We start from the raw sequence: 10,561 nt of genomic DNA on the forward strand, positions 1-10,561 counted from the left end.
TTTCCTCTCGGTGGGGTAAATCTTTGCCACGAATCACAAATAATATTCTTTGATGCCTGCCATTGCTACTCGACCCCTTTCACAGTTTCAAATTCCCTCCTCCACCACACTGTGGTTTCAAACCCCCCCCCCCCGCCCCCCCACATCTGCCATACTACGGATTCTAAAACCCACTGAAGCCTTTCATCAAAAGCACTGGCATCTTCAACATACTCAGACTCCTGGAAATATATTGCAGTTCCTTCCTGGGTCAGAATCCTGGAATTCCCTCCCAGGGCATTGTCGGTCTGCCTACAGCTACATGGACTGCAGCGGTTCAAGAAGGCAGCTCACCCCCACCTTCTCAAGGGGTAATTAGGGACGGGCAATAAATTCTGGCCCAGCCAGTGACACCCAAATTTATGAATAAGTTTACAAAAAGCCCTTGTCCATCTTCCATTTACCCAACCCCATAATCTCTGGTCAGGCCAAAACTTAACACTCCTTCCCCTTCAGCTCCCCCCTCTCAATTACTCTGTCCCTCGCTACATGCCTAAAACCTTGTTCCAACCCCTCTCTGAAGGTGAGAGTAACTCACCAGTCAAGCCTCAGCCCAGGATGGACAGCCACGTAGATGAGAAGAGCTCCGAAAATCAGCAGGTAAGTGCCGTAGTAGATGGCATTTTCAAACAGTGCAGTCTTAATCTTTCCCGTAATAGAGAAGTCACCTGAACGAGCGTAGGACTGCATAAAAGGCAGTAAGATCCTGTAACAGAACCAAATAGTCAAACAACTCGGGAAAATACTGCACAGGAAAATACAGCTACATGCCAGCTTGATGCTGGCTTACAAATATTTCTGCCAAGGCCAACATTTGCTTCCCATCCCTAACTGGTCTGGACAGGACTGTAGTGAGGTGCCAACCTCCCATAGGACAGCCCACAGGGTCAGACACAGTAAAGGGAGGATGAGTGAAAGGATGAGTGTCCTAGTCTGTTGAATGGCTGTTGCCAGCAATGAACAGTGACCTCACGATTAAACCTGCACTCCAAAGCTTTCTGCTCTCCTAGCTAAGCTCCTCCAGTACAAAGCAGCTCACTTGATCAGCATCACATCCACAAACGTCCCCTCCCTCCACCACCGACGCTCAGTAGCAGCAATGTGTACCATCTACAAGATGCATTGTAGAAATTCACCAAAAACCCTCAGACATAACCTTCTAAACCCACGACCACTTCTATCTAGAAGGACAAGGGCAGCAGATACAAGGGAACACCACCCTCTGCAAGATCCCCCCCCCAAACCCCTCACCATCCTGACTTGGAAATATATTGTTGTTCCTCCACTGTCAATGGGTCAAAATCCTGGAATTCCCTCTCCAACATGATTGTGGGTCTACCTACAGCACACGTCAATAGGGACATTTGTTGCTATAATCACTTATTCAGACAGGTTACGACATCTACCTTGATCAGACGGGACACCTGTCCAGAGATGGTGCCAGTGTATCCAGGGTTAACTTGCTGACTGAGGTTAATTGATGAAATAGTTGTGTAAATATAAGTGGGCCACAGGTAACGCTGGGAATGATGAGGGTTTTATAACTATTCAGTCAATAAACTATCACAAGGAGCTCCACTTCACCAACATTCTGACCACAGGAGCTCAGGAACAGACCACAACATCTCCAAGGCAACTAGGGATGGGAGATAAATGATGGACTCAGTGCAGACTTCCCAAGTCATTTACCAGGTCAAAAACTGTGATGTCCAGTAGACAACTCTCCAGAAAACAGGCAGAATTCCATCCGGGATGTAACTCCAAGGCTTGAAACATTGCTGCAGCACTGGGATATCGGGCACACTGGGAAGAAGAGAATGAGAACCTCAGGTGTGAAGGTCAGTAATGGCAGCATTGGCCAGAGAGGTGCGTAATGCACACGATGGGAGAGTGGACAGCATCCATGGTGGGTTGAGCAGAGTGGTAATGGGGCAGGGGAAAGGAGGGGAAGGGTCATTGGCAGGGGAGAGAGGGTGAATTAGTTTTGGGTGGGATGGCTACAGAGTATCTTACCTGTGGGAGGAGTTAGTCTTGTTGGCTGTGAATACCTTGCTGGAGTTTGGGGCGCTGCTGGGTGATATCCTGATGTTATCGACTTCACACTGTCTGTAAATGGTCTGAAACCGAAAGTATCAAGTGAACTTCACTGAATTGAAATACTCCCAAAACAGACAGGAAAGAAAAATAGGTCAAGTATACCATTCAGCCATCAAGTCTGGCCCATATGACAATCTTAGAGTTATAGAGCTCAATAGCAGAGAAAAAGAGCGTTCCACCATCAAGTCTGCTCCAATCTAAAGCCTAATTATTCATTTCCAGTTCTTGGCTGGGGCCTGGAATGCCTGGACATTGCACGTTTTCAGCGAAACCCTTCTTCGATGTGGTGAGGGTTTCTATCTCTCTGACCCTCACAGGCAGAAAGGTCCAGAGTCCCAGCACCTTCCGGACAAAAATACTTTGCCTCTGTCCTTCTAAACCTCCTAGAGCTTATTTTGAAGAGGAGGCAGAGGGTGGTGGAGGGTTGCCTTTCAGATTGGAGCCTGTGATCAGTGGTGAGCGACAAGGATCGGTGATGGGTCCACTGCTTTTTGTCATTTATATAAAATGATTTGAATGCAAGTATAGGAGGCATGGTTAGTAAGTTCGCAGCTGACACCAAAATAGGCGGTGTAACGGATAGTGAAGAAGATTATCTCAGAGTAGGGCAGGATCTTGATTAGATGGAATTTAATTTAGATAAATGTGAGATGCTGCATTGTGGAAAGGCAAATTAGGGAAGTACTTGTACACTTAACGGTAAGAGCCTGGGGAATGTTGCTGAACCAAAAGAACTCGGGGGGCAGATACATCGTTCCTTGAAAGTGGCATCACAGGTGGACAGGGTGGGAAGGAGGCATTGGGTAATCTTGCCTTCATTGGTCAGAGCATTGAGCATATACGCTGGAATGCCATGTTGCACTGTACAGGTCGTTGGTAAGGCCACATTTAGAATACTGCATACAATTCGGGTCACTCTTCTAGAGAAAAGATGTTGTTGTTGAACTTGAGAGGGTACAGAAAACTTTTACAAGGACGTTGCTGGGACTGGAGGGTTTGAGATATAGGGAGAGGTTGAATGAACTGTCACGAGGAATTAAGGGCTATGGGGAGAATGCGGGTAAGTGGAGTTGAAATGCCCATCAGCCATGATTGAATGGCGGAGTGGACTCGATGGGCTGAATGGCCTTACTTCCACTCCTATGTCTTATGGTCTTATGGACTGGGGCTGCTTTTCCTGGAGAGTCAGAGGCTGAGGGGTGATGTTATAGAGAATTATAAAATCATGAGGAGCATGGATAGGGTGAATAGCTAAGGTCTTTTTCCCAGGGTAAAGGCGTCCAAAACTCGGGGGTATAGATTTAAGGTGAGAGGGGAAAGGTATAGAAAAGGACTGGAGGGACAACGTTTTCACGCAGAGGATAGTGAGTGTATGAAATGAGCTGTCAGAGGAAATGGTGGAGGCTGGTACAATGACAACATTTAAAAGACATCTGAATGGGTACACGAATGGGGAAGGTTTAGAGGGATATGGATCAAGTGCTGGAAAATGGGGCTAGGTCAGATGGAATATCTAGTCAGCATGAACTATTTGAACCAAAGGGTCTGTTTCCATGCTGTATGACTCCATAAATGTATGCCCTGACCTTATCTATACCCCTCAATTTTATATATCTTGAACTCCACAGTCTCCTCTGCTCCAAAGAAAACAATTCCAGTGTGTCCAATCTCTCTTCAGCTTTGAAACTCCGGACAAGCATCCTGATCAACCTCCTCTGCACCTTCCCCAGTGTATCACATCCCATCTGGAAATGTGCATTCCAACACTGTGTGTGATACTCTAGCTGTGACCTCGCCAACATTTTATTCGGTTCCAGCAAAACCTCATTGCTTTTAAACTCTGTACCTCAATGAATAAAGTCAAGTATCCCAAATGCTATCCTAACCGCTTTATCCACCGTAAGATTCTAACTGGACTAGACAGAGTAAACACTGGAAGGATTTTCATGATCACAGGAGAGTCCAGAAACAATGCCAAAGTCGAATGATATGGGGTCAGCCATTTAGGACAGAGATGAGGACCAATGTCTTTATCCAGAGAGTGGGGAGCTGGTGAAATTCTCTGCCACAGGACGTGGTTGAGGGCACAATGCAATGTTTTCATGCAAGAATTGGATATAGCTCTTAGAACTAAAGGGATCAAAAGATACAGGAGAAAGAAGAAATGGGGGTACTGACATGGATGACCAGTCAGAACTATTAATTTTATCCTAGATAATGTTCAAGGCTAAACAGGCTGGCCTATATTGCCGTTGTTTGAGCAAGAATTTTTAGCTCCCAGCTCAGATAACAGCCCTGTATCTCTGCAATTTCCACCATTCTTCCCTCAGCATCCTTGAATGTATCTGATCTGGTCTTAGCAACTTAACATCTTCAAGTACTGACTGCCTATGCAATAGATTTGTGCAGACTGCACATGTGGGCAAATCACTAACATGTGGCTGGTCTACCTGCAGTTGCCAGGTGTTTTGGCCATGATACAACAAAAGATAAACACAATATCAGTCAATACACAATAGCCACAGTGCAGTGAACAGAGGACAGTGTACTGTTACCATGGTGACATCCAGAGGCAGGATGATGACAATGAGGAAGCAGAGATACCAGGCTAACACTGTGGCCACAATCACCAACTTGTGCTGCTTCCTGAAGTCAGCATATCGATACAGAACCAGGAGAGCCAGGAAGAACACCACCACAACATCGATTCCCAACGCTGCCCCACTCATGGTCAGTCTGAGAGAAACTGAAGTGAGGTTTTGGGGGTCTCTGCTACCAGAGGGGCCACTGAATAACCCTGTGTGGGGAGAGGAAAAAGAACTAAATGTCAAAGCAGGTGATGAGGGTCTGGGCGGGGGGGGGGGGGGGGGGGGGAGGGGGGGATGGGGAGAGGGGGGGGGGGGATGGGGGGATGGGAGGATGGGGGGAGAGAGGGATGGGGGGGATGGGGGGAGGGGGGGATGGGGGGAGGGGGGGATGGGGGGATGGGGGGAGGGGGGGATGGGGGGATGGGGGGAGGGGGGGATGGGGGGAGGGGGGGATGGGGGGAGGGGGGGATGGGGGGAGGGGGGAAGGGGGATGGGGGATGGGGGGGGGGGGATGGGGGGGATGGGGGGAGGGGGGGAAGGGGGGGAGGGGGGAGGGGAGAGAGGGGGAGGGGGAGAGAGGGGGGGGAGGGGAGAGAGGGGGGAGGGGAGAGAGGGGGGAGGGGGGGGAGAGAGGGGGGGAGGGGGGAGTTAGTGCTGTTTTGCTGAATATTTAAAACAACAATGGAGAGATCATGATCCCCGGCACCCGGACGGCCCTCCTCCCCCCCAGCCCCATGTTGCCCCCGTCCTCCCCCTTCCCCAATCCACTCACTTTTTCTATCCTTGATGTTTCCGGTCCAAGTTCACCTCTGACCTCCTCACTGCATCATTTCCGACGCGGTGATTCTTGGGTAGCGTAGGCCCTACCCAGGGCAGCCTACAAAGTCCACAATGCCCTGCGGCGGTGCGCTCGGATTGGTCGAGGTCGTCGACACGCCCACAGGCAGACGTGACAGACCGTACAGGCCCGTGTCCTAGGAGAGCCAATCAGATCCGACATCCGGTTAGCGCGCGGCGTTCGAACTTCCCGCCGGAAAAACAACAAACAGAGAGAGAGGGATCAGGGAGAGAGAGAGAGAGGGATCAGGGAGAGAGAGAGGGATCAGGGAGAGAGAGAGAGGGATCAGGGAGAGAGAGAGAGAGGGATCAGGGAGAGAGAGAGAGAGGGATCAGGGAGAGAGAGAGAGGGATCAGGGAGAGAGAGAGGGATCAGGGAGAGAGAGAGAGAGAGGGATCAGGGAGAGAGAGAGAGAGGGATCAGGGAGAGAGAGAGAGAGGGATCAGGGAGAGAGAGAGAGAGGGATCAGGGAGAGAGAGAGAGGGATCAGGGAGAGAGAGAGAGGGATCAGGGAGAGAGAGAGAGAGAGGGATCAGGGAGAGAGAGAGAGGGATCAGGGAGAGAGAGAGAGAGGGATCAGGGAGAGAGAGAGAGGGATCAGGGAGAGAGAGAGGGATCAGGGAGAGAGAGAGAGGGATCAGGGAGAGAGAGAGAGAGGGATCAGGGAGAGAGAGAGAGGGATCAGGGAGAGAGAGAGAGGGATCAGGGAGAGAGAGAGAGAGGGATCAGGGAGAGAGAGAGAGGGATCAGGGAGAGAGAGAGAGAGGGATCAGGGAGAGAGAGAGGGATCAGGGAGAGAGAGAGAGGGATCAGGGAGAGAGAGAGAGAGGGATCAGGGAGAGAGAGAGAGGGATCAGGGAGAGAGAGAGAGAGGGATCAGGGAGAGAGAGAGAGGGATCAGGGAGAGAGAGAGGGATCAGGGAGAGAGAGAGGGATCAGGGAGAGAGAGAGAGGGATCAGAGAGAGAGAGGGATCAGGGAGAGAGAGAGAGGGATCAGGGAGAGAGAGAGAGGGATCAGGGAGAGAGAGAGAGGGATCAGGGAGAGAGAGAGGGATCAGGGAGAGAGAGAGAGGGATCAGGGAGAGAGAGAGAGGGATCAGGGAGAGAGAGAGAGGGATCAGGGAGAGAGAGAGAGAGGGATCAGGGAGAGAGAGAGAGGGATCAGGGAGAGAGAGAGAGGGATCAGGGAGAGAGAGAGAGAGGGATCAGGGAGAGAGAGAGAGGGATCAGGGAGAGAGAGAGAGAGGGATCAGGGAGAGAGAGAGGGATCAGGGAGAGAGAGAGAGGGATCAGGGAGAGAGAGAGAGAGGGATCAGGGAGAGAGAGAGAGAGGGATCAGGGGAGAGAGAGAGAGGGATCAGGGAGAGAGAGAGGGATCAGGGAGAGAGAGAGAGAGAGGGATCAGGGAGAGAGAGAGAGAGGGATCAGGGAGAGAGAGAGAGAGGGATCAGGGAGAGAGAGAGAGAGGGATCAGGGAGAGAGAGAGAGGGATCAGGGAGAGAGAGAGAGAGGGATCAGGGAGAGAGAGAGAGGGATCAGGGAGAGAGAGAGAGAGGGATCAGGGAGAGAGAGAGAGGGATCAGGGAGAGAGAGAGAGGGATCAGGGAGAGAGAGAGGGATCAGGGAGAGAGAGAGAGGGATCAGGGAGAGAGAGAGAGAGGGATCAGGGAGAGAGAGAGAGGGATCAGGGAGAGAGAGAGAGGGATCAGGGAGAGAGAGAGAGAGGGATCAGGGAGAGAGAGAGAGGGATCAGGGAGAGAGAGAGAGAGGGATCAGGGAGAGAGAGAGGGATCAGGGAGAGAGAGAGAGGGATCAGGGAGAGAGAGAGAGAGGGATCAGGGAGAGAGAGAGAGGGATCAGGGAGAGAGAGAGAGAGGGATCAGGGAGAGAGAGAGAGGGATCAGGGAGAGAGAGAGGGATCAGGGAGAGAGAGAGGGATCAGGGAGAGAGAGAGAGGGATCAGAGAGAGAGAGGGATCAGGGAGAGAGAGAGAGGGATCAGGGAGAGAGAGAGAGGGATCAGGGAGAGAGAGAGAGGGATCAGGGAGAGAGAGAGGGATCAGGGAGAGAGAGAGAGGGATCAGGGAGAGAGAGAGAGGGATCAGGGAGAGAGAGAGAGGGATCAGGGAGAGAGAGAGAGAGGGATCAGGGAGAGAGAGAGAGGGATCAGGGAGAGAGAGAGAGGGATCAGGGAGAGAGAGAGAGAGGGATCAGGGAGAGAGAGAGAGGGATCAGGGAGAGAGAGAGGGATCAGGGAGAGAGAGAGAGAGGGATCAGGGAGAGAGAGAGAGGGATCAGAGAGAGAGAGGGATCAGGGAGAGAGAGAGAGGGATCAGGGAGAGAGAGAGAGGGATCAGGGAGAGAGAGAGAGGGATCAGGAGAGAGAGAGAGAGGGATCAGGAGAGAGAGAGGGATCAGGGAGAGAGAGAGAGAGGGATCAGGGAGAGAGAGAGAGGGATCAGGGAGAGAGAGAGAGGGATCAGGGAGAGAGAGAGGGATCAGGGAGAGAGAGAGAGAGGGATCAGGGAGAGAGAGAGAGGGATCAGGGAGAGAGAGAGAGGGATCAGGGAGAGAGAGGGATCAGGGAGAGAGAGAGAGGGATCAGGGAGAGAGAGAGGGATCAGGGAGAGAGAGAGAGGGATCAGGGAGAGAGAGAGAGGGATCAGGGAGAGAGAGAGGGATCAGGGAGAGAGAGAGGGATCAGGGAGAGAGAGGGATCAGGGAGAGAGAGGGATCAGGGAGAGAGAGGGATCAGGGAGAGAGAGAGGGATCAGGGAGAGAGAGAGGGATCAGGGAGAGAGAGAGGGATCAGGGAGAGAGAGAGGGATCAGGGAGAGAGAGAGAGGGATCAGGGAGAGAGAGAGGGATCAGGGAGAGAGAGAGAGAGGGATCAGGGAGAGAGAGAGGGATCAGGGAGAGAGAGAGGGATCAGGGAGAGAGAGAGGGATCAGGGAGAGAGAGGGATCAGGGAGAGAGAGAGGGATCAGGGAGAGAGAGAGAGGGATCAGAGAGAGAGAGAGAGATCAGGGAGAGAGAGAGGGATCAGGGAGAGAGAGAGAGGGATCAGGGAGAGAGAGAGGGATCAGGGAGAGAGAGGGATCAGGGAGAGAGAGAGAGGGATCAGGGAGAGAGAGAGGGATCAGGGAGAGAGAGAGAGATCAGGGAGAGAGAGATAGAGAGAGGGATCAGGGAGAGAGAGAGAGATCAGGGAGAGAGAGAGAGATCAGGGAGAGAGAGAGGGATCAGGGAGAGAGAGAGAGGGATCAGGGAGAGAGAGAGAGGGATCAGGGAGAGAGAGAGGGATCAGGGAGAGAGAGAGAGGGATCAGGGAGAGAGAGAGAGGGATCAGGGAGAGAGAGAGGGATCAGGGAGAGAGAGAGGGATCAGGGAGAGAGAGAGAGAGGGATCAGGGAGAGAGAGAGAGAGAGATCAGGGAGAGAGAGATAGAGAGAGGGATCAGGGAGAGAGAGAGAGAGAGATCAGGGAGAGAGAGATAGAGAGAGGGATCAGGGAGAGAGAGAGGGATCAGGGAGAGAGAGAGGGATCAGGGAGAGAGAGAGAGATCAGGGAGAGAGAGATAGAGAGAGGGATCAGGGAGAGAGAGGGATCAGGGAGAGAGAGGGATCAGGGAGAGAGAGAGAGGGATCAGGGAGAGAGAGGGATCAGGGAGAGAGAGAGAGGGATCAGGGAGAGAGAGAGGGATCAGGGAGAGAGAGAGAGAGAGATCAGGGAGAGAGAGAGAGAGAGGGATCAGGGAGAGAGAGAGAGGGATCAGGGAGAGAGAGAGGGATCAGGGAGAGAGAGAGGGATCAGGGAGAGAGAGAGAGATCAGGGAGAGAGAGATAGAGAGAGGGATCAGGGAGAGAGAGAGGGATCAGGGAGAGAGAGAGAGAGGGATCAGGGAGAGAGAGAGAGATCAGGGAGAGAGAGATAGAGAGAGGGATCAGGGAGAGAGAGGGATCAGGGAGAGAGAGGGATCAGGGAGAGAGAGAGAGGGATCAGGGAGAGAGAGAGAGGGATCAGGGAGAGAGAGAGAGAGGGATCAGGGAGAGAGAGGGATCAGGGAGAGAGAGAGGGATCAGGGAGAGAGAGAGAGGGATCAGGGAGAGAGAGAGAGGGATCAGGGAGAGAGAGAGAGGGATCAGGGAGAGAGAGAGGGATCAGGGAGAGAGAGAGAGAGGGATCAGGGAGAGAGAGAGGGATCAGGGAGAGAGAGAGAGAGGGATCAGGGAGAGAGAGAGAGATCAGGGAGAGAGAGAGAGATCAGGGAGAGAGAGGGATCAGGGAGAGAGAGAGAGGGATCAGGGAGAGAGAGAGAGGGATCAGGGAGAGAGAGAGAGGGATCAGGGAGAGAGAGAGAGGGATCAGGGAGAGAGAGAGAGAGGGATCAGGGAGAGAGAGGGATCAGGGAGAGAGAGAGGGATCAGGGAGAGAGAGAGGGATCAGGGAGAGAGAGAGAGGGATCAGGGAGAGAGAGAGAGGGATCAGGGAGAGAGAGAGAGGGATCAGGGAGAGAGAGAGGGATCAGGGAGAGAGAGGGATCAGGGAGAGAGAGAGAGAGAGGGATCAGGGAGAGAGAGAGGGATCAGGGAGAGAGAGAGGGATCAGGGAGAGAGAGAGGGATCAGGGAGAGAGAGGGATCAGGGAGAGAGAGAGAGGGATCAGGGAGAGAGAGAGGGATCAGGGAGAGAGAGAGGGATCAGGGAGAGAGAGAGGGGGATCAGGGAGAGAGGGGGGGATCAGGGAGAGGGGGGGGATCAGGGAGGGGGGGGATCAGGGGGAGAGAGAGAGGGGGATCAGGGGGAGAGAGAGAGGGGGATCAGGGGGAGAGAGAGAGGGGGATCAGGGGGAGAGAGAGAGGGGGGGGATCAGGGAGAGAGGGGGGGATCAGGGAGGGGGGGGGTCAGCGAGAGGGGGGATCCGAGTGGGGGAGGGAGAGCATTCAGGGAGAGAGAGGGATCCAAGTGTGTGATCAGGAGAGAGAGAGAGAGGGTGGTCG

At 52.9% G+C, this 10,561-nt stretch overlaps 1 protein-coding gene across 2 annotated transcripts in view; it reads right to left on the reverse strand.

The window, feature by feature from the left end:
* Positions 1–5,538, reverse strand: part of LOC132826336 (G-protein coupled receptor-associated protein LMBRD2-like) — a 64,256-nt gene extending 58,718 nt beyond the window's left edge. For both annotated transcript variants that reach the window (XM_060842197.1, XM_060842189.1), the window contains exons 1-5: positions 5,497–5,538; positions 4,692–4,933; positions 2,053–2,156; positions 1,729–1,842; positions 578–745 (exon numbers count right to left, since the gene is read on the reverse strand). In XM_060842197.1, coding sequence (XP_060698180.1) covers positions 578–745; positions 1,729–1,842; positions 2,053–2,156; positions 4,692–4,865 — 560 coding nt within the window. In that variant the 5' untranslated portion in view covers positions 4,866–4,933; positions 5,497–5,538. The remainder of the gene's footprint in view (positions 1–577; positions 746–1,728; positions 1,843–2,052; positions 2,157–4,691; positions 4,934–5,496) is intronic.
* Between the last annotated feature and the right edge of the window lie 5,023 nt (positions 5,539–10,561).

The sequence above is a fragment of the Hemiscyllium ocellatum genome, chromosome 2 (genome assembly GCF_020745735.1).
Source record: "Hemiscyllium ocellatum isolate sHemOce1 chromosome 2, sHemOce1.pat.X.cur, whole genome shotgun sequence".
Taxonomy (NCBI): domain Eukaryota; kingdom Metazoa; phylum Chordata; class Chondrichthyes; order Orectolobiformes; family Hemiscylliidae; genus Hemiscyllium; species Hemiscyllium ocellatum.